The sequence below is a fragment of the Babylonia areolata genome, chromosome 31, assembly GCF_041734735.1.
Source record: "Babylonia areolata isolate BAREFJ2019XMU chromosome 31, ASM4173473v1, whole genome shotgun sequence".
Taxonomy (NCBI): domain Eukaryota; kingdom Metazoa; phylum Mollusca; class Gastropoda; order Neogastropoda; family Buccinidae; genus Babylonia; species Babylonia areolata.
Genome location: NC_134906.1, coordinates 4,108,272 through 4,133,350, shown reverse-complemented (window position 1 = coordinate 4,133,350; position 25,079 = coordinate 4,108,272). Strand labels below are relative to the sequence as shown.

The following is a 25,079-nucleotide window of genomic DNA, read 5'->3' as shown; positions in this document are numbered from 1 at the left end:
TCATTTATTAAATACTATAAGCTGGATATCTAACAGAAAAATCGGAATGTAATCAGCGATTCTTTGATGTAATGTGGGTGATAAAAAGATTGTATAATTTCCTTTGTGTGGCCACAGTCACATTAATATTTTGCGTCCACTTGACGGACTCTTGATAGAGTTTGCCCAGAGAGGACACAATGAGATAAAAGCACAAAACTGTTTTAAGTCGACAGGATACTACATTTAAAACTTTTCAAACAGATGCATAACATATGAGCTAAATGATCCTCGACTGCATGCATCTAGAAATTTGTTATTTTGTGAAGTGTTTAAAAGCACATACTTTCTAGCAGATATAATGCAGCGTATGTTGATCAGTCAGCATGCTTTGACACCTCCTTGAAACTAAAACTGTATGCACTGTCAAAAAACTAAAGTTTATAAAAACCTTTTAGGTGGTGGATGAATCCTCTTTGTTCAGTGGGATACGACGTTTTGAACCATAGGCCCGTTGTCAAGTGATGAGAAGAGGACAGTGTGAATAGGAAAGCCTATGTGAGAAAAGGGTGATGACATCCCACTACTTTCTGTATGCATTGTCATTCTGGTGGTGTCAGTTTAGTGTTACGGAATAGTTGGCCACTTCAAAGATTTTAATGTTAATATGCGCTACTTTTACAGTTTAGAAAAAAATTTCATAATTATTTCATTTTTCTTGAATGTTTTACATATCTATACCTGTGATACACTGTCAAGGCTACACCAGCTTGTTTTTGTGGAGGCAAGGAATCATCTGCCCCCATCTTTTTTTCTTTTTTTTTATCTTTTTTTTTTTAAAGTCAATGTGGTGGAGCATATATGTGTGCATGTTTTTATTGTAAGTATCAGTATTTTGTTGGCATTCGTCTGTCTCAGGAGACAATGGAACTTTACGCCTTGTTTAGTCAAGTTGAGTCGCAGTGCCTGCTGTGTCTGTACAATCTGATACGGGATCCGAGTCGGCAGGCTCTGATGCATACGTGGCAGGTGAAAGTCACGCCTGGCTCAGAGGTTACAGATTCTACCCCAGCCTCTGCAAGAACATACCCAACATGCACACCCCCGAAAGCGGAGTATGGCTGCATACACGGCGGGGTAAAAACGGTCATACACTTAAAAGCCCACTCGTGTACATACGAGTGAACGTGGGAGTTGCAGTCCACGAACACATAAGTTGCGAGTTCTTTTACATGCCTGTTTGAAATCTGTTGTGAAAAAAAGTCTGACGATACAATACACAACAATATGATACAATAGGTTTGCTTTGTTGTGTGTATGCCTGATAGCCAACATGAGGATTTGGAATGTGTGCAAGACAAAAGCAGACAGATCATGCATGTGACAGGAAATGGGCAGGAGACTTTTTTCCCATCAAATAGATAACACCAGGTGAGAAAGGTTTAATCTTTTATTGATGTTTGCCAAGCTGAAAGCTGAAACATTTGGATCTTCAACACATGCATCAATGAAGCCAAAAGTCATGAGGCTTTCAACACCAGTATAAATATATATCTGAATATATTACTCTGAACTGTACATAGCTGGCCACTTTCATTTTTCTTGGGCAAAATAAGAGCTCCGGGCAAATGCAGTCATTCCAGGAACACCTGAACGAATATAATATGGCAAAGTTCACAACGCTAAATAATAAAATAACACGGCAATAGTTTATAACAGTAACACTTCAAAGACAACAAAATTCTTAACAGTAACACTTAGGAGATAAATGTGGTAACACAATTCATAACAAGGAAAACAAGAGAAATTAGCTTGATAAATATGGGGCAGTTCAGGGGGGTGGGGGGTAGTTTAATAATAAAACAAAGCAAATACTAACTCTAAAAGTTAGTAATTCACATAACAAAAAAACAAACAAAAAAACCCAAAACATAACATTAAAACACAAAAAAATGCATACAGCCAGTGTTTCACATCAATGTATGGCTCAGGTGATGAGAGAAACCGCAATGGAAGTCTGTTCATGATCAAACAAGTTGATTTATAAAAAATAAAAAATAACCCCCCCAAAAAAACCCAACAACTTCATTTTAAGTCAACGATTTGCAGCAGGAGACCGCTCTTCAAGAGACAATTATCCTACATCCATCAATTAGGCATGAGAAAAGAAAGGAAAGGCTCAAATGTGGTACACAAGTAAAGGAAAGGGCCAAGAGGTTGTACACAAGCTTAGGAAATGGTCGTACACAAGTACAGGAATATGTTGTACACAGTATATGAAAGGTTCAATTGGTCATACGCAAGGAAAGATTCAAAATAAATAAAGTTTCAAAGTGTTGTACGCAAGTAAAGGAAAGTCCTAAATGGTCATACACAAGTAAAGGAAAGTCCTAAATGGTCATACACAAGTAAAGGAAAGTCCTAAATGGTCATACACAAGTAGAGGAAAGGCCCAAAGGGTCATACACAAGTAAACTGTAAAGGAAAGTCCTAAATGGTCATAAACAAGTAAAGAAAAGGCCAAAGGTCATACACAAGTAAAGGAAAGGCCTAAATGGTCATACACAAGTAAAGGAAAGCCCCAAAGGGTCATATACAAGTAAAGTAAAGGCCCAAAGGGTCATACACAAGTAAAGGAAAGGCCCAAAGGGTCATACACAAGTAGAGGAAAGGGTCATACACAAGTAGAGGAAAGGCCCAAAGGGTCATACACAAGTAGAGGAAAGGCCCAAAGGGTCATACACAAGTAAAGGAAAGGCCCAAAGGGTCATACACAAGGAAAGGCCCAAAGGGTCATACACAAGTAGAGGAAAGGCCCAAAGGGTCATACACAAGTAGAGGAAAGGGTCATACACAAGTAGAGGAAAGGCCCAAAGGGTCATACACAAGTAAAGGAAAGGCCCAAAGGGTCATACACAAGGAAAGGCCTAAATGGTCATACACAAGTAAAGGAAAGGCCCAAAGGGTCATACACAAGGTAAAGGGAAGGCCCAAATGGTCATACACAAGAAAAATAAAGGCCCAAAGGGTCTTACACAAGGTAAAGGAAAGACCCAAATGGTCATACACAAGTAAAGGAAAGGCCCAAATGGTCAAACACAAGTGTAGGAAAGACCCAAATGGTCATACACAAGTAAAGGAAAGGCCAAAGGGTCTTGCACACGTATAGGAAAGGCTCTAAGGTTGGTAAACTGTATAGGGAAGAAGAGTGGTACATGGTACACAAGTAAAGGTTCAAAGAGAAGTACACAAGTATAAGAAATGAGCAAAGGATTGTACACAAGTATAGGAAATGCTAAAAGGGTCACACACAAGAAAAGGAAAGGCCCAAAGAGCAGTGAACAAGTAGAGGTTCAATGGGTTGTACACAAAGGGAAGGACCGAGGGACTGTACACAGGCATGGGAAAGGCTTGGAGGGTGGTACACAAGTAATGGTTCAGAGTGTTGTACAGAAAGGTTCAGAGGGGTGTGTACACAAGTGAAAGTTCAAAGTGAAGGCCATTAACAGTTATACACAAGAAACGGGTCGCACACAGGTATAGAAAAGGCCTAAAGGGTCATACACAAGTGAAGGAATGGCCTAAAGGGTCACACACAAGTAAAGGAATGGCCTGAAGGGTCACACACAAGGAATGGCCTGAAGGGTCACACAAAGTAAAGGAATGGCCTGAAGGGTCACACACAAGGAATGGCCTGAAGGGTCACACACAAGTAAAGGAATGGCCTGAAGGGTCACACACAAGTAAAGGAATGGCCTGAAGGGTCATACACAAGTAAAGGCCCAAAGGGTTGGTCATACACAAGTATAAAAAAAAACACTAAAAAAATGGCCCAAGGGGTCAAAAACAACAGCAAAGCTCACAGGGACACACACACAAGTACCGAAAAGGCTCAAAGGATGGAAAACAAGAATGCAAAGGGTCACAGCACACAAAAGAAAAAAAAAAGCAAGGACCCCCAAACGTCCTTACACTCCACTACCACGCACCCTTCCTAAGTCCACCACCACCATGACCACCACCCAGGCATCAAATACAAGCCTCCAGAGAGGCAGGTGCTACACGGACATTCAGGTGGTGGTGGTGGTGGTGGTGGCAGGGGGTGGAGTGTTGAAGGGGTTGAAGACCGGGACGGGGTTGTAGATGGGGGTGGGACTGCTGGAGGAGCTGTAGACGGCCGAGTCCCCTGAGCTGCCGGAGGTGTCCAGAAGGCTTCCGTCCAGGCCCCACTTGCAGTAAAAGAACTCCTGTAGGGAAGAAGGGACATAACCAACCACTCCACTCAAGTGCTTTTAGGTCTGCAACCGAAGAACCAAGAACATAATAATAATGATAATAGTAATAGTAATGATAATATATTTGGCTTGAAATTCACAAAGAACTTATCCGTACATATATACAACTGTCAGTTTTGTTCCGGGGGTTATTCATGTCATAAAAATTAGAAATATGCAGCAATATTCTAGAAAATGAATCTTGTTGATTTATCATCGAGAGAGGGTATGATGGAAAGAAGAATGCTGTGAAGATCATGGCTGCTTTAATTAAATAAGTTTACTTTTTTTTTTCTTCTTTTTTTTTTTAATGCATATTTCAAACTTTACCATTCAGACAGCAACAACTACATATGAATCACTGCATACATTGCATCAAAGGTCCTTTCGCCTTGTAAGGCCATCATGACAGTGAATTCATATCCTATGTGTCTAGGGCTCAGAATAGGAAGGGGGGGGGGAAAGACTCACATCGCTGTGGCCGCCTCCTGGCACCAGAGATGCCTCATCGCTCTCCATCCTGAACTCCACCCCAGAGTAACCAGACTTGGCAGCCCTGCAACACACAATTATCTCCCATTTCAGTCCTTCAACACATTTTCACATACCCCCCCCACCCCCTCCCCAATTCAGTCCTACAGACTATATATATATACCATACCATACAATACCATACCAATAACATACCATACCAATACCAAATAATACAATACAATACCATACCAAACCAGTACAATACAATACCATACCATACCATACACAATACCATACCAATAAAATACCATACCACACCACAGCACACCACACCCCACAGCACACAACACAACACATACCTTTTCCTTCGGTAAAGCACGACCACCACCACCACCACAGCCCCCAGTGTCATCAAGATGACGATGACAATGGCCACAGCTGCTCCTGGACTCAGACCATGGGTCGGGGTCGGGGTCGAGGTCAAGGTCACGTTGACCACAGGCTTGTCGGACACGCCCGTCACGTCCTCTTCGCCCACAGGGGGCGTTTGGTCCGTCAGCACCAACACTTCGCACTGGGTCCCACTGAACCCCACATCGCACCTGGACAATTTTCACACGGTGAGGTCCCCAATTCACACATTGCACCAGGACAATTTTCACACAGTGAGGTCCCCTATTCGCACATCGCACCAGGACAATTTTCACTGTGAGGTCCCCTATTCACACATTGCACCAGGACAATTTTCATACAGTGAGGTCCCCTACTCACACATTGCACCAGGACAATTTTCATACAGTGAGGTCCCCTATTCACACATTGCACCAGGACAATTTTCACATGGTGAGGTCCGCTATTCACACATTGCACCAGGACAATTTTCACAGTGAGGTCCCCTACTCACACATTGCACCAGGACAATTTTCACAGTGAGGTCCCCTATTCACACATTGCACCAGGACAATTTTCACTGTGAGGTCCCCTATTCACACATTGCACCAGGACAATTTTCATACAGTGAGGTCCCCTACTCACACATTGCACCAGGACAATTTTCATACAGTGAGGTCCCCTATTCACACATTGCACCAGGACAATTTTCACATGGTGAGGTCCGCTATTCACACATTGCACCAGGACAATTTTCACAGTGAGGTCCCCTATTCACACATTGCACCAGGACAATTTTTACACAGTGAGGTCCCCTATTCACACATTGCACCAGGACAATTTTCACACGGTGAGGTCCCCTATTCACACACTGCACCAGGTCAATTTTCACAGTGAGGTCCCCTATTCACACACTGCACCAGGAACATTTTTATAGAGGGGTCATTATTCACACATTGCACCAGGACAATTTTCACAGGACGGTAATTATTCACACTGCACCTGGACAATTTTTCACATTGGGGTCATTATTCGCACACTGCACCTGAGAATTCTGACACGGGGGAGGGGTCATTATTCACACACTGCACCTGGATAATTTTTCACATTGGGGGTCATTATTCGCACACTGCACCTGAGAATTCTGACACGGGGGAGGGGTCATTATTCACACACTGCACCTGGCCAATTTCCACGTGGTGGTGGTGGTGGTGGTGGAGGGGGGGGGGTGCATGGGTGGGGTTAGGCTTATGGGTCATTCGCACACTGTACCTGGACAGTATTCACATGGCAGGATGTCACTATTCACACACTACACCTTGGCAATTTTTACACTCAGTGTGAGGGGTGTGGAGTGGGGGTCGGGGGGCGGGGGGGGGGGGGGGGGGGCATTATTCACACACTACACCTGGACAAATTTTCACAGGGAGGAGGGAGTCATTATTTGCACACAGCACCTGCAAAATTTTCATATGGGTGGTGGTGATGTCATTCACACACTACACCTGGACAATTTTCACCATTCACACATCACACATGGACAGTGTTGACATGGTGGGCCACCATTCACACAGCACACCTGGACAATATTCACAAGGGGGGTCGGGGGGGTCACCATTCACACGGCACACCTGGACAATGTTCACAGAGGGGTCACCATTCACACATCACACCTGGACAATGTTCACATGGGGGTGGGGTGGGGGGTGGGGGGGTCACCATTCACACATCACACCTGGACAATGTTCACATGAGGGTGGGGGCGGGGGTGGGGGTCACCATTCACACATCACACCTGGACAATGTTCACATGGGGGGGGGGGGGGGGGGGGGGTCACCATGCACACATCACACCTGGACAATGTTCACATGAGGGGTCACCATTCACAGTCATCATCCACACATCACACCTGGACAATGTTCACATGAAAGAAGGGTGTGTGTCTGTGTCTGTGTGTGTGTGTGTGTGTGTGTGTGTTGGGGGGTTGGGTGAATCACCACACTTCTCAGCAGCCATCACAAAAAAAAACATTTAGCATACCCTCCTCCTCCCTCCACACACACACACACACACACACACACACACACACACACACACACGCAGCAACAGCAGCAGCATCAGCAAACAGACTTGCTTCACCCAGCACCACAAGTGAGGGAGAGAGAAACTTACAGGCACTTAGGCTTCCCGTTTACGATCTGACAAAAGGCTCCGTTCAGACAGAAGTCGGAGCACACTTTATACGAGGGTCCAGCTGGCGTGCTGGCCGCTGTGTTGTGGGTGGGGGAGGGGGTGGGGGTGGGGGTCGGGGTGGTGGTGGTACGTTCAGGGTAGGGGCGGTTGTGTTCCCAGTGAGTTGCTGCCGTCAACGACGACGACGGTCCCTGGCCAGGTGTGGTGGGCACCGGGCGTGGTGCTGCTGGGGGGCTCTGGGTGTTTGGGCCTGAAATGAGGCAGAGGCACATATATATATATATATATATATATATAGTGGAGTGATGGCCTAGAGGTAATGCGTCCGCTTAGGAAGTGAGAGAATCTGAGCGCGCTGGTTCGAATCACGGCTCAGCCGCCGATATTTTCTCCCCCTCCACTGGACCTTGAGTGGCGGTCTGGATGCTAGTCATTCGGATGAGGCGATAAACGGAGGTCCTGTGTGCAGCATGCACTTAGCGCATGTAAAAAGAACCCACGGCAACAAAACAGTTGTTCCTGGCAAAATTCTGTAGAAAAATCCACTTCAATAGGAAAAATAAATAAAACTGCACGCAGGAAAAAATACACATACAAAAAAAAAGGGTGGCACTGTAGTGAAGCGACGCGCTCCCCCTGGAAAGAGCAGCCCGAATTTCACAGAGAAATCTGATATGATAAAAAGAAATACAAATACAAATATATATATATATTTCTAAACTTTTTAATCAGTTCACAAGTACAAGATGGCAAGAGAAAGAAGGGGTAGAACAAGAGAAAAAGGGGTAGAACAGGCACATATGTACAACATACTGGAGGGCAGGAGTGTTAACAGAATGCCAGTGCGGTTATAACAAACTCAAACACGCACACACATATACACATGATGGGGGGTGTTAACATCACGCATGCACATACACATGATGGGGGTGTTAACATCACACACACACATACACATGATGGGGGGTGTTAACATCACACACACATACATGATGGGGGGTGTTAACATCACACACGCACATAGACATGATGGGGGGTGTTAACATCACACACACACATACACATGATGTGGGGTGTTAACATCACACACACACACACATGATGGGGGTGTTAACATCACACATGCACATACACATGATGGGGGCTGTTAACATCACGCACGCACATACACATGATGGGGGGTGTTATCACGCACGCACATACACATGATGGGGGTGTGTTAACATAATGCCATGCTGTAAGTAATAAACAGATGCATGCACACACATAGTTGGGGGTGGGTGGGTGGAGTAACAGAATGCCAGTGCTGTTATAACACACACACGACGGGCGCAATAGCCGAGTGGTTAAAGCGTTGGACTGTCAATCTGAGGGTCCTGGGTTCGAATCACGGTGATGGCGCCTGGTGGGTAAAGGGTGGAGGTTTTTACGATCTCCCAGGTCAACATATGTGCAGACCTGCTAGTGCCTGAACCCCCTTCGTGTGTATATGCAAGCAGAAGATCAAATATGCACGTTAAAGATCCTGTAATCCATGTCAGCGTTCGGTGGGTTATGGAAACAAGAACATACCCAGCATGCACACTCCCGAAAACAGAGTATGGCTGCCTACATGGCGGGGTAAAAACGGTCATACACGTAAAAGCCCACTCGTGTGCATACGTGTGAACGCAGAAGAAGATAACACACACACATGGGTGTGTTAACAAAATGCCAGTGCTGCTGTACGTAACTTACCCACACATTACATGATAGGGGTGTTAACAATGTCAATACTGTTAAAACTCAACTTACACACAATAGGGCAAGTTAACAGAATGTCTGTACTGTTAGTAACTCACATAACAGGGGGTGCTAACAGAATGCCAGTACTGTGTTAACTTACACACACACACAGTTTTGTTTCAAGACAAAATATATAAAAAGTGTTTCCTGTATGTGTGGTAATCCTATCACAAGTGATCATAATTTTTATCTACTTGCGACATGTTAAAATGTCATATACCTGTACTAGCATCTTTTCCAGTGCAAGAAATACTGGACTCATTTAAAAAAAAAAAAGTTAAATAGTCCAACTGGGTTGCTGTTTATGCCTTTTTTTGTTGTTTAAATATCTTGGACTTGTCCAATTTGTGTTCAATAGTCCAATAGGGTTGTTATAACCTTTTTTTTTTCTTTTTTTTTTAAGAGTTGGGAAGGTATTTCAGCCAGATTGTTAATGTTGTGGACACTTTTCCTTTTTTTTTTTATCCCTTTCCCTCCCCGCCCCCCCCTTTTTTTTTTTCCTTTTTTTTTTCCGTGTCTAATATCACTTAATGTGGACAGACATTTAATGAAATCGGACAGACATTTAATGAAACTGAACACACACACACACACACACACACACACACACAAACAGCCCCATCCTCCCACCATTCACCTCCCACCCCATACCCACACACACACACATACACAACACACACACCACAAACCATACCATGACTACAATCAGCAGGGGATGTGCTGAGCAGAACACGTTCCGGACACACACACTTTCCTCCCGACGCACTCAGCAAGCACAGGTCACTGCACCCCAGACTGGTACAGGGGTTGTAAACTTCAACAACAATCATCAACGGCCAAACATCACTACCACGCACGCTTCATGACAATAATCAATGGCCAATTATCATCCCTATGCAGGCTTCAACAAATCATCAATGGCCAATTATCATCCCTATGCAGGCTTCAACAAATCATCAATAGCCAATTATCATCCCTATGCAGGCTTCAACAAATCAATAGCCAATTATCCCTATGCAGGCTTCAACAAATCAATGGCCAATTATTATCCCTATGCAGGCTTCAACATAATCAATGGCCAATTATCATCCCTATGCAGGCTTCAACACAATAATCAATGGCCAATTATCATCCCTATGCAGGCTTCAACGCAATCAACGACCAATTATCATCTCTATCCAGGCTTCAACACAATAATCAATGGCCAATTATAATCCCTATGCAGGCTTCAACACAATCAATGGCCAATTATCCCTATGCAGGCTTCAACACAATCAATGGCCAATTATCATCCCTATTGAGGCTTCAACACAATAATCAATGGCCAATTATCATCCCTATGCAGGCTTCAACACAATCAATGGCCAATTATCCCTATGCAGGCTTCAACACATTAATCAACAGCCAGTAATCATCAACATTCAGGCTTCAACACTATCATTGACGGCCAATAATCATCCCTATGCAGGCTTCAACACAATCATCAACAGCCAATAATCATCAACATGCAGGCTTCAACACAATCATTAACAGCCAATAATCATCTCCATTCAGGCTTCAACACAATCATCAATGGCCAATAATCATCAACATGCAGGCTTCAACACAATCATCAACGCAATCATCAACGGCCAATAATCATCCCCATTCAGGCTTCAACACAATCATCAACGCAATCATCAACGGCCAATAATCATCCCCATTCAGGCTTCAACACAATCATCAACAGCCAAATCATCCCAAATCATCCCCATTCAGGCTTCAACACAATCATCAACGCAATCATCAACGGCCAATAATCATCCCCATTCAGGCTTCAACACAATCATCAACAGCCAATAATCATCCCCATTCAGGCTTCAACACAATCATCAACGCAATCATCAACGGCCAATAATCATCCCCATTCAGGCTTCAACACAATCATCAACGCAATCATCAACGACCAATAATCATCCCCATTCAGGCTTCAACACAATCAACGCAATCATCAACGGCCAATAATCATACCTATGCAAGCTTCAACACTATCACCATGAACAGCCAATGTGCTGGCCTTGAGATAACACGGCTGTCCATGAAACTAGAGAATCGGAGCACAAGTTCGAATCTCACACTTAAAGTTTTTCCTCCTCCTCCTCCACTGGACCTTGAGTGGTGGTCTGGACGCCAGACATTCGGATGAGACAATAAACCCGAGGTCCCGTGTGTAGCATGCACTTAGCACACATAAAAGAACCTTTTCCCTCAGCAATAAGTTCAATTGTGGCAGGTCCACTTCCTTTGTGTTAGCTGGGCTTGACTATGTATGTATACATATGTATGTGTACATGACTACATGCATGTATATGAATGTGTATTGTGTGCGCGTGCGTTTCTGTAAGTTTGTGCCTGCCTATGTGTGCGTATGTGTTAGGGTAGCTGTTAGATACACATGTATTGTTAAAATGTATGTACGCAGTGTGTGTGTGTGTGTGTGTGTGTGTGTGTGTGTGTGTGTGTGTGTGTGTGAGTGTGTGTGTGTGCGCGCGCGCGCGCACGTGCGTGCATGCGTGCATGCATGCATGCGTGTGTGCGGTCATATTTTGGTGTGTGTATGTAACATAGATGTAATGTTTTATGTTAACAAAGCGTTTTTGTAAAGCACCTAGAGCAGATTTCTGGATAGTGTGCTACATAAGTATCCATTATTATTATTATTATTAACCCCCAGCAACAAAAGGGTTGTCCATGGCAAAATTCTGCTGAAAAGTCCATTTTGATGGGAAAACAAATACACTACAGTGTCACTCCCAATGTAGTGACATGCTCTCCCTGGGGACAGTGGCACAAATTTCACACAGATAAATCTGTTGTGACTAACTCCGTCACCAGAACGTGTGACAGAACATTAACCCATTCACCACAGAACATTAACCCATTCACCAGAACGTGTGACAGAACATTAACCCATTCACCAGAACGTGTGACAGAACATTAACCCATTCACCACAGAACATTAACCCATTCACCAGAACGTGTGACAGAACATGAACCCATTCACCAGAATGTGTGACAGAACATTATAACCCATTCACCAGAACGTGTGACAGAACATTAACCCAGTCACCAGAACGTGTGACAGAACATTAACCCATTCACCACAGAACATTAACCCATTCACCAGAACGTGTGACAGAACATTAACCCATTCACCAGAACGTGTGACAGAACATTAACCCATTCACCCCTGGGAAGTTTACAGCCTGGGCATGCATCCATACCATACTTATGCGAAAAAAAAAAAAAACACAAACAGAAAATATATTGTTTTTCCTCCAAAGTGCACGTGGACACATCCAGAAATATTACAGAAAATTCTTTGCAGTTTATGCATATGTAGGAAACTGAAAACCGTTTAAACCAGACAAATCTTGAAGCCAGAGACATGCTCAAGCGCAGGGCTAAATGAGTTAAACAGAATCCCTTCCTTCCCCAGAATCTGGGATCAACCCAAAGCGGAGCTCCACTCACCCTTTGGGTTGCTGTGCACTACTCGCACGTCCTTCAACGCAAAGTTTGTTTGGAGCATCTCGGCGGCTATGGACCGAGAGAAGGTGGACACTTTGTGCAGGGAATGGGTGTTTCCATTGTTCGTTACGAACAGGAAGCCCTCAAACATGTCCATTGAAGTGAAGAATCCGTAAGGAACGGAGCTCAGCGTGTATCTGAAAACATCCAGTTCACACAATGTTACTGTCTGATAGTTGCCAGGAATCTGCATGTCTTGTGTACTGTTTTTTTTTTGCGCAGAATGCTTTATGCTATGTGCAGAGTGTTCACAAGACAATGTATTGTATTCAAATGCTCTGTGCGGTGTCAGGCCCAATGCTCAGCTTATATCAAAGACTGACATAAGTTTAGAGTTAAGCCAATTGCAAAATGACAGCTGTATCATCAATGGTTTCTCCACTGCAATGGGAAATCATTTACAGCCCAGTCCTTTGTGAAGGACTAGGACTCTCAAACTAGGAGGCAAAATTGCACTGGCTCTTAGTGCTGCAGCCTTCGGGGCCAGTTGGCCTTTGGGAACCATCCCAATGCTGACCTGTCCATAACCCCTCTTGGCCAAGAGAATGGGGATATAACTTGGGAAAGACAATCCATTTTTGGTCAAATTCTAGCCCAGATGGTCGGGACAGCAGTTACCAACTCTGCTGTTCTGATGGTCATAGTCAAACATGACTATCAAACATACATATGCATACATATATGCTGTGTACAGCATGTGTACATAATCGTCTATGCTGTGTAGAGTTTGTGTTTGAAATGCTGTATGTTGTCTCCAGTTTGAGTTCACACAATGCTCTATGCTGTATAGTTTTTGTTCACAATACTCTATGCTGTGTACCGTTTGTGTTCACAATGCTCAATGATGTGTACAGTCTGTGTTCAAAAAGCTCTATGTTATACACAGTTTGTGTTCAAAATGCCCTAGGATATGTCTAGTTTGTGTTCAGACTGCTCTGTGCTGTGTACAATGTGTTCAAAATGCCTCATGCTATATACACTATGTTCACAATGCTCTGTGATGTGTTCTGTTTTTGTTCAAAACACTCTGCGCTGTGTGCTATTTGTGCTCAAAATGTGTACACTTTGTTAAAAAATACTCTATGCTGTGCACAGTATGTTAGATACACTATGCTGTGCACAGTATGTTAGATACACTCTATGCTGTGCACAGTATGTTAGATACACTCTACACCGTGCACAGTATGTTAGATACACTCTATGCTGTGCACAGTATGTTAGATACACTCTACACCGTGCACAGTATGTTAGATACACTCTACACCGTGCACAGTATGTTAGATACACTCTACACCGTGCACAGTATGTTAGATACACTCTATGCTGTGCACAGTGTGTTAGACACACTCCATGCTGTGCACAGTATGTTAGATACAGTATGCCGTGCACAGTATGTTAGACACTATGCTGTGCACAGTATGTTAGATGTACTATGCTGTGCACAGTATGGAAGACATACTCTACGCTGTGCACAGTATGTTAGATACACTATGCTGTGCACAGTACATTAGATACACTCTATGCTGTGCACAGTATGTTAGACACACTATGCTGTGCACAGTAAGTTAGATACACTCTGTGCACCCGTGGGAAGTGCTGCGCATCCAGAATCGGCCTCTTCTCCCATATGAGGACACCCCGACAGATAAGCCTGCCTGCCTACTCGTCCGTCGGTCCAATGGGAGACTCCATGCTGAACACAGTATGTTGGATAGACTCTACGCTGTGCACAGTATGTTAGACACACTCTACGCCGTGCACAGTGTGTTAGACACTCTACGCTATGCACAGTATGTTCGATACACTCTACGCTGTGCACAATGTGTTAGATACACTCTACGCCGTGCACAGTGTGTTAGATACACTCTACGCTGTGCACAGTATGTTAGACACACTCTACGCCGTGCACAGTGTGTTAGACACACTCTACGCCGTGCACAGTGTGTTAGACACACCCTACGCCGTGCACAGTGTGTTAGACACACTCTACGCTCGAAACGTGCTCCACCTGTCGCCTCCGTCCAGCCTGGCGGTGTGGATGAAGGAGCGGAAGGGCCCCTGGTACACCACCCAGTACAGGCGTCCTCGTACGGTGCACAGCGACAGTCCGTGAGGCACGGAGATCACACCCTCCACCACCGTCCTCCTCCCCGTTCCGTCCATGAAGGCCGCGCCGATGGTGTGGGACGCAAGGTCGTTCCAGAACATCATCCTGCGAGTCACATCGCAGCGCCCCGCACGTGCGCATCAAATGATCGTCAAGTTGTGTTGTTTTTTGTGTGTGTGTGTGCGCATACAAAGCTGTCAAGCTATGTGTTTTATTGTAAATTAAATATTCGTCAGGTTATGTGTTTTTCGTGCACATCAAATAATATTCAGGCTATGTGTTTTTAGTGCAGCAAATACTGAGCATTTTAGTGCACAACAAATAATCAGGCTATGCGTTTTTAGTGCGAAATAATATTGAGATAAGCGTTTTAGTGCACAACAATTAGGCTATGCGTTTACAGTGCACATATGATATTTAAAAATGTATCTTAGTGCACATCAAATAATCAGGCTATGCGTTTATAGTGCACACATAATATCGAGGTATGCGTTTTTGTGCACGACAAATAATCATCAATGTGTTTAAGCGCACATACAATATCATCAAGTGGTTTGTTTTATTGTACATTAAATATCAGGCCATGCGTTTTCCATTATCTTGACTTACAAGAAGAAACTGTATTGGCCATTAAGTCAGGAACAGTCATACAGTTCAAGTATTGAATCAGACCCAGTTTGGGTGATGTAAGCTTTAGTCAGATGAGAACAAAAGCTGTTGGTTCACAAGAAATGAGTGTCTGAAAATGGTATAATTATCTTTGCGAATATTTTCCTTTTATATCACTAAAATGTTTCACTTTATCTTAAAATGAAATTTTTTCTTACCCAAATGTTTTTTTACATGATAATCTATATGTGCATTGTGATCAAGGAAAGGTGCGCCAGTTGCTCATTCGTTTTTTAATCCGATTTGTGATGAGCATTTGTCTCTAACGTTATAATTATCTTACTGAATATTTTCCTTTTTATGATGATTGAAACATACACACATGCGTGCACATGCTCGCACACATGCTCGCACACACGCTCGCACACACAGGCACACATGCGCACATACATGCAGGCACATACATGCAGGAACACACACACGCAGGAACACACACACACGCATGCCAGCAGCAAATATCAAATTGAAAAACGAATAACTAATATACCCTTCCCAGATCACCACGCATACATCACTTATGTAAAAAGAAAAACATCCAACATCACTCTAATATCACTCAAAAGACAATGAAAAAAACGCTGAATTAAAGAATGAACATGCGCGCGCACACACACACACTGAGAAATACACACACACACATGCACACAAACACTCGTTTCACTCTATCTTAAAATGTAATATTATCTTACCCAAATGCTTTTCTTTTTACATAACTGATGTGTGCGCCTTGATCTAGGAAGGGTGTATCAGTTATTCATTTTCGCTTTTGATATTTGCTGCTGGCAGGCATTTTAAGTGAGCTGTATGAAAAAATTTATGGTTTCAGTCGAAGCAGACAAAGTATTTTGAATTGAACTGACGGGCGCAATAGCCGAATGGTTAAAGCATTGGACTTTCAATCTGAGGGTCCCGGCGGGGTAAAAACGGTCATACACGTAAAAGCCCACTCGTGTGCATACGAGTGAACGCAGAAGAATTGAACTGAATTGAACTGAACTGAAACGTTCATCCCACCCCCAGGGGAACCGAACCTGAAGACCCTAAAGGACACTGTCTTGGCAGGTAAGCGTCTTAACCATTCTGCCATCTTCCTCTTCTTCCACCTGCCATCCTCTTTCTCCAACACAGAACAGCGTAAGTTCACTTCAGTTACTGCGTTCAGACAAATCAATACACGCTACACCACATCTGCCAAGCAGACGCCTGACCAGCAGCTTCTTCGAGTGGGCTTTTACGTGTATGACCGTTTTTACCCCGCTATGTAGGCAGCCATACTCCGTTTTCCGGGGTGTGCATGCTGGGTATGTTCTTGTTTCCATAACCCACTGAACGCTGACATGGATTACAGGATCTTTAACGTGCGCATTTGATCTTCTGCTTGCATATACACACGAAGGGGGTTCAGGCACTAGCAGGTCTGCACATATGACCTGGGAGATCGTAAAAATCTCCACCCTTTACCCACCAGGCGCCGTCACCGTGATTCGAACCCGGGACCCTCAGATTGACAGTCCAACGCTTTAACCACTCGGCTATTGCGCCCGTCCTGACCAGCAGCGTAACCCAATGCTCTTTGTCAGGCTTTGATGGAAAATAAAATAAAAGTAAAACAGTTATTCGAATAAAGGAATAGATAATTAAATTAATGAACTGATAAACTGAAACAATAAAAACAGATAAAAACATAAAATAAATTACCTCTCCACCGCTCGCTCTCAGCAACATGCACGCGCACACACAAAAAAAACCAATACACACATGGACAAAACACACACACACACACATACAAAGCATGCACAGATAATAGGCATCATCCTCATACTCACACACACACACACACACACACACACACACACACACACTCAAACACAAACAACACGCAAACAAACACACACACGCACACACTCACCCACACCCACACCACCACAGCCCCCCCCACATTTACCTCTTGGAAGGGTGGAACACCAGACTGGACGGCTGCCAGTCATCGCCCGTCAGAACTGTGTGGCACTTGGACAACTGACCGTCACAGGCGACGATGCTGTGACGTCGTCCATCCGCGCCGACAAAGTACACGTTCTGCGTCACTTGGTCCACACGAATCACCGTCACTTTCAGCAGCGAACGGAGCTCTTGGATAGAGGCGCCTGCTGTCTTCTTGATAAGAATGTCTCTGCTCTCCTGGAAAATATAGGTTGATTTTGAAAAATAAATAAATAATATTTTTCTGTTGGGTGTTTTTTTGTTGTTTTTTGGTATTGGGTGAGTGATGAGCCTACGGATGCACAATTAACTCACTCAGTACGGCCAGTCCTCTCTTCTCCTCTACACAGACCCCTCGGATGTCCAGTGGGTGTCTGAATGACCCAACCTTTAGCTTCCGTCGTCAGAATTGTGGTATTCTTTGTCAACATTCACGTCTTCAGTATAAGAGCTTTCCGCTTGCAATATTTTGATGATGGTAATTGGGGTGAAACGCTGTTAACGTCTCTTTCGCCGTTCGTATGGAGAGAGTTAATTTCCAAATGGATGAATAAAGATGTATTGTATTGTAATGTAAAGGTGTATTGTTTTGTAGAAGGTTATATTTCCTCTTCAACATCATCACCAAAACATTTTCATGTAACTCATCACATCAATGTATGATAGTCAAGTCGTGTCCGCCTACGATTATCACCACAGCAGAGGAGGCAACTGCTGTCCCAACTTAGTTATCTGGGCCAGAAATTGACATCAATACAGTGAAAAATACAGCTTATGACACATTTTTGGTAATTTTCAGTATAAGCAAGGTAATAGTTTTCCATGCTTTTTTGGTTTTTTTTTTTTTTTTAAAGAAAAACAACAGGAACAACAACAACAAAAATAAAAGTGACCAACAAGAACAACAACAATAAAGACACCTCGATTCCCAACTGGCTGCACACATTGGACAGTCAGATTACATGGATTCTTTTATTTATTCATTTATTTTTTATTTAGTTATGCAAGCGGGTGAATGGCTGGTGTGTGAGAGCTCCGATTTATCTCTGCATAAGATTCAGCGCTATACAAATACTATTATTATCATTACTGAATTACAAAGCAGCCACCACCCTGAGTGCAGAGTTAAAGCCCTGTCTGTTCTTCTGGAAATATGTCAAAATGTGATGCAACCACCACTCTCGGAGTGTAGAACTAAAGTCAGAGGCTCCCACAAAAGAAATTCAAGAAAAAAAAGATGTCTAAAAATATGGAGATCTCTTGTCAGAATCTGGATACAGCTAAGATCCCCTAAAAGTTCATGGGGTGATCATATTTCCATCATTTGATTCTAAAAAATTGCCAGAGTTATATGGTTCTGATTATTTGACCTCTTTATGATTTACCAGTAATATGACCCTTAAAAAATTACCAAAGTTATATTTCAAAGGTGAAGCATATATGGATCTGTCTGACTGCAGAAATGACTCCTTGACAAACTAAAACTGTTCAAAATTGCCTTAAACGCTATGGTATCTGTCACTATAAGCCAAATATTCTACCTATATCAGTCAATGGGTGCAACACCAAGTAATAAGAACCCTGGACTTTCAATTCTGGGGTTTGGGGTTTGAATCCTTGTGTCCGGTGGGTTAAAGGTGAAGATTTTCCTGATCTCCCACATTAACGTACATGCAGACCTTCTAGTACCTGAACCCCCTACATGTGCATACACAGGCAGAACATCAAATGCACCCGAAATCAATGTCAGAAATATGTTGTTTACAGAAGCATGAACATACCCAGCACGCATTCTCAGAAAATAAGAGTACGACTCCTCTCCAAAATGATAACATTCAAATGTAAAAATCAATACTCTAACAAAATGTGTGATGGGAAATTAAACGGAAATTTTCTATCTAAAATTACGTTTAAATAACATACTTACCGTGACCAACTAGTGCAGACTCCGGCAGGGGTCTGACATTCCTGTCCTGTGCAAACTACTATCCGCCTATGCAGAGAAAATGAAAGCAACTATGGCCGATAACCTCCCGGAAGTAGGTAACCTCCCCTTTGTCCCGCTAGCTAGCGCCCTCTTTTTATTAAATGCACAATTTCGCCTCCCTCCTCCACAAGGGTAAAAATGGCTCTACATGAAAAAACCCACAATGTGGATTCAATTTCTTCTTTGTTCGTGGGCTGCAACTCCTACATTCAATCACATGTACACGAGTGGGCTTTTACGTGTATGACCGTTTTTACACCGCCATATAAGCAGCCATATTCCGTTTTCGGGCGGGGTGAATACTGGGTATGTTTCTGTTTCCATAACCCTCCAAACGCTGACATCGATTACAGGATCTTTAATGTGCATGTTTGATCTTGTGTGTGTATACACAAAGGGGGTTCGGGCACAAGCAGGTCAGCACATCTGTTGACCTTGGAGATTGGAAAAATCTCCACACTTTACCTACCAGGCACCGTTACCGAGATTCAAAACCAGGACCCTCAGATTGAAAGTCCAACGCTTTAACTACTCATATGTTGTGCACGTCGGATTCAGTTTAAAACTGGAGTGCAGCCCACAAATGGAGAGGAGTGGTAGGGGAAAAAAAAAGGAACCTCATTCAGCAGAGAATCATTCACATATCCTCTCCAAACTTTACTCACGGAGGCATCGGCCCAAATGAAGCTGGTTTTCATGGGCGGCAACGTGGACCCTGCACCGGAACTCTGCAGTGCCGTGCGGTACAAGCGCCAGTCGTCCTGGATCGTCAGGTCAAAGGCCAGAGGGGTAGAGGTCAGCATGAACACTGGATAGTACTTCTGTCCGTCCATCTCCACCAAAATGAACCCAGAGTTCGTCGACACTACCAGGTAGGCGCTGTCGTGGTCTGCACACACACATGCACATACACACACAGAGAATGGAAAAAAACAACTCCCAATCTTGCCATCTATGTCCACTTCATGTAAGTAACTGTTAATGGTTGAAAGTCACATAGCCTTTTAGTATTCAAGGGCAGTGAATTCATATCCACCAAAATGAACCATGAGTCCGTCGACACTATCAGGTAGGCACTATAGTGGTCTGCATACACATACACACAAGGAAAAAAAAAAAGAAAAAAAATTCCCCAGCTTTGCTGTCTATAAGCACTCCATATCAGTTAAAGGTTAAAGGTTGAATGTCAGCCTTTTATGGCCATCAGGGGCAGTGAATTCATATCCACAGTGTCTAGGGGTGGGGCCTAATACTGTACCATCAGCTGTTTTAACCGTCTTGTTCGTTCGTTCTTTAGTTTAACGTCTTTTCACTGTAAGTGATATTAGACGAGGGAAGGAAAAAAATCGAGTGGGAGGTGGGGGGGGGGGGGGGGGGGGGGGGGAATTACTGTGTACGCATACGAGTAAGTGAAAGTGTGTGTGTGTGTGTGTGTGTGTGTGTGTGTGTGTGTGTGTGTGTGTGTTTAAAAATTATTGATTTAAGTTTTGTTTAAAAAATAAAACAAAAAATCATAACAATATAACATATTTCTAATGAAAAACTAACAACTATAACCGTCTCCAAAGGAAGTCAGATACTCATTCACAACACCTGGGGTGGAGTGAGGTAAACTAGAGTACAGCGCCCTTTCCCAAGAACACAACACAACAACACACCAGGCTGAAATGGGGTATCGAACCCTGATCACTGGTGAACACTGGATCTGTGTGCAACAGCTTATCCACTCTGCCACAGCAGCTCCAAACAACACGGACAGGTGACACAAGTTTCAAGTTTTAATTATCCTTTCACTCCTATTGGAGTATGGAGGATTACTACAAAATAAACTTTTCATGCCCATAACAAACATTTCCAAATACACAACGATGTCACAAGTTGAGAAAACACAAATGTCTTTTAACTCCAAAAGTATAACGACGCAACGTTTGCAAATCTAATCATCTTACAGCTAAAATTACTTTTTTTGCCTCCTTTGAGCATATCACAAAAATTAAAAACCGATTTTGGAGACATAATATCTATTTCGTAACTGATCATAATTGGGACATTCCATTATAAAATGAAACTCATCACCAATCACAGAAAAAGCTTACAAAGCCGTAACTCTCGTGGTATGCCTTTGTGTCTCCCTGTTTCTATTTCCAGCTTATGATTACTACTTCGAAATCTGAAGAAGCTGATAACGTAATTATCAGCATTTGACTTACATATTTTTCTCTACCAAATCCACTTTTGAAATTTCGATAAAACAAACATTCACTACTTGCCTCTAGAGCATGTCTCCATTGATTTTGAAAACTATCTGTCAAAGCAATGTTGACATTCTTGCAGAAAGATTCCCTCTCCAAGGAGAACTGAGCATCCCAAACACAGTCATACCCTGCTTCTATTAAAATTTGTCTGATACAACTCATCCATTTTGAAGTATAAATACCATTTCGATATAAGTCAAGTATTATCAAATATATTTTCCCAGAATATTTTTCTGCGCTTGATATCACTAAGCTGGTCCAAAATCGAACTAATCTCATTTTCACTAACACACTTATTGGATAAATACCAGTTTCTCCATAAGCAGAACAGCTTTTTTTTTGGGGGGGGGGGGGGGGGGGGAATGAGTGCAAGTTTACGCGTTTTCCATCATCTTTAAAATGATCATACAAGATGCTTCAATGGGCGCAATAGCCGAGTGGTTTAAGTGTTTAAGCGTTGGACTTTCTTCTTCTTCCTCTTCTGCGTTCACTCATATGCACATGAGTGGGCTTTTATGTGTATGACCGTTTTCACCCCGCCATGTAGGCAGCCATACTCCGTTTTCGGGGGTGTGCATGCTGGGTATGTTCTTGTTTCCATAACCCACCGAACGCTGACATGGATTACATGATCTTTAACGTGCGTATTTGATCTTCTGCTTGCATATATACACGAAGTGGGTTCAGGCACTAGCAGGTCTGCACATATGTTGACCTGGGAGATTGTAAAAATCTCCACACTTTACCCACCAGGCGCCGTCACCGTGATTCGAACCCGGGACCCTCAGATTGACAGTCCAACGCTTTAACCACTCGCTATAGGTGGTTACGTTGCTGTCAGGCATCTGAAGCGCATTAGGTGGTTAGGCTGCTGTCAGGCATCTGACGGCCTAGCAGGTGTGATGTAACACATATGGATGTGTCAGAACACGGTGATGTCTCCATGAGAAACTGGAACTGACACGAATGTGGATGTGGGACATGGCAGCAAAACTATAAGGTACAGACGGCCTGAACTACACAGAGTTAAAAGCTTAAATACACACCTAGTGTTGTGTGCACGGCCTAAACTACACAGTGACTAACGAGTCATATCTACACACCTAGTGTCAGGTAAACACAATGTGTTATCAGTCACCAAGCTACATACACTGATGTGCTATCAGTCACCAAGCTACACACACTGTTCTCAGTCACCAAGCTACACACACTGTTAGTCACCAAGCTGCACACACTTACCAGTCACCAAGCTACACACACTTACCAGTCACCAAGCTACACACACACTGACGTGTTATCAGTCACCAAGCTACACACACTGACGTGTTATCAGTCACCAAGCAACACACACTGGCGTGTTATCAGTCACCAAGCTACACACACTGACGTGTTATATCAGTCACCAAGTTACATACAGTGACACGTTATCAGTCACCAAGCTACACACACTGACGTGTTATATCAGTCACCAAGTTACACACAGTGACGCGTTATCAGTCACCAAGCTACACACACACACACAGTGTGACGCGTTACCACCTTTCAGTCACCAAGCTACACACCCCGTGAGTGACATGTTGCCATGTCGCCGATCAGCCTGTAGCCCTGCACGCAGCTGCAAGAGTAGCTGCCCCTGTTGTTGTCACACAGCTGACTGCAGTTGCCGTTCCTGACTAAGCACTCGTTTACATCTGAAACATCACAAGGTGAACATCCCTCTTACAATGTGTTACCTTATGGTATATATCGTCCGAAATGGGTGTTGTGTTCTTTTTAGAAAATTTATTGCTGTATTGCCTCCCGATGTGGATTACATCAGATTTTATATGCAGGACACCACAAAACCTATCACCTCAATTCAATTCAAAACACTTTGCTTCAACCACCTGATATGCATTGACCCATACAGGTTTTACCTCCTGATATGCACTGTCTGACATGGATTTTGAAGTTTTTAAAATAAAATCTGTGTCCTCCTGGGGCTGTATTCAAGAGAACATCGTGCCTGAGGGTAAATGTGTACCTGAGGGTAATCTGCCTGAGGCAAGGCAAACTGCCCAAGGGTAAGCAATATCCAGTATTCATGAACACAAGAGTCTACCCGCGTGTCTACAAACCTGAAGGCAATTTACCCTTACTACCTACCAAGGGTGACTGCCCATGAAGCAGAGGTAACTTTGGTGGATCCTTTTGCAGCATTTTTCTTTCTTTTTTTTTTTTTTTAAAGGGAAAACAGGCGTGCTTTACGGAAAGCACGTGTTTTGCGAACTCACTCTCAATGTTCCGAGCTGTGGTGATATGAAAAGTGAAACAGAGCCTGCGCAGACGGGAATCGTTGGCATTTAAGAAAAAAAAAAAGATGGGTTAGCTGTCTGAGCGAACAGCGTGTGTCTTTAATACGAAGATAACTTCTTTCAAGGTAAACTGTACCCGTGGGTCCCAACCATATCAAAGATAACTTGCCTGAAGGCAAAATGAATTTTGTCTTGAATACGGCCCCTGGTGTACATTGTACCACATGGATTTTGAGGTGGTTATTTTTGTCTTTTTTTTTTGCTGATAAAATCTGCTACCTCCTGGTAAGCATCATCCGAGATGGACGTTGTGTTTGTTCTGTTTATAAAATGTGTTTACCTCCTGATATCGATTGACCCATATCGGTTTTGTGGTGTTCTGTTTATAAAATCTATTAGCTCTTGATATGCACTGTCGCAGATGGGTTTTGTGTTTTTTGTTCTTATAAAATCTGTTACCTCCTGGTATGCATTGACCCAGATGGGTTTTGTGGTATTTGTTCTAATAAAATATTGCCTCCTGATATGCATTGTCCAAGATGGGTTTTATGATTTTTTTGATTTTTTAAATCTTACCTCCTGATAACCACTGTCCCAGATAGGTTTTTATGTTTGCTCTTTTTATAAAATCGATTACTGTCTGATGTACATTGTCCCAGATTGGTTTTGTGTTTTTTTATAAAATCCATTACCGTCTGATATGCATTGTCCCAAATAGGATTTGTGTTCTTTTTATAGAATCTATTACCTTCTGATATGCATTGTCCCAAATAGGTTTTGTGTTCTTTTTATAAAATCTATTACCTTCTGATATGCATTGTCCCAAATGGGATTTGTGTTCTTTTCATAGAATCTATTACCTTCTGATATGCATTGTCCCAGATAGGTTTTGTGTTCTTTTTATAAAATCTATTACCTTCTGATACGCACTGCCTCGAATGGGATTTGTGTTTGTTCTTTATCAGTCACCACCAAAAAAAATTTTTTTTCTAATTTTTTCTTTACATTTTTATATCTGCCTGCAAGTGCATTTACCATTTTACTATCAAAATGAATTTCTCCACAAAAATTTGCAATGGGAGAACATGCGTTGCCACAGGTTCTTTTACATGCTTTAA

At 43.1% G+C, this 25,079-nt stretch overlaps 1 protein-coding gene across 3 annotated transcripts in view; it reads right to left on the bottom strand.

Annotated features, from left to right (window-relative positions):
- Positions 1 to 1,432: 1,432 nt before the first annotated feature.
- Positions 1,433 to 25,079, bottom strand: part of LOC143276257 (uncharacterized) — a 75,514-nt gene continuing 51,867 nt past the window's right edge. For 2 of the 3 annotated variants that reach the window (XM_076580737.1, XM_076580738.1), the window contains exons 23-32: positions 23,230 to 23,358; positions 20,078 to 20,301; positions 17,388 to 17,623; positions 14,675 to 14,878; positions 12,610 to 12,803; positions 9,791 to 9,910; positions 7,291 to 7,561; positions 5,087 to 5,329; positions 4,725 to 4,809; positions 1,433 to 4,226 (exon numbers count right to left, since the gene is read on the bottom strand). In XM_076580737.1, the coding sequence (XP_076436852.1) occupies positions 4,050 to 4,226; positions 4,725 to 4,809; positions 5,087 to 5,329; positions 7,291 to 7,561; positions 9,791 to 9,910; positions 12,610 to 12,803; positions 14,675 to 14,878; positions 17,388 to 17,623; positions 20,078 to 20,301; positions 23,230 to 23,358 (1,883 nt within the window). In that variant the 3' untranslated portion in view covers positions 1,433 to 4,049. Of the gene's footprint in view, positions 4,278 to 4,724; positions 4,810 to 5,086; positions 5,330 to 7,290; positions 7,562 to 9,790; positions 9,911 to 12,609; positions 12,804 to 14,674; positions 14,879 to 17,387; positions 17,624 to 20,077; positions 20,302 to 23,229; positions 23,359 to 25,079 lie in introns of all 3 variants that reach the window. The other variant, XM_076580740.1, reaches the window with a different exon arrangement.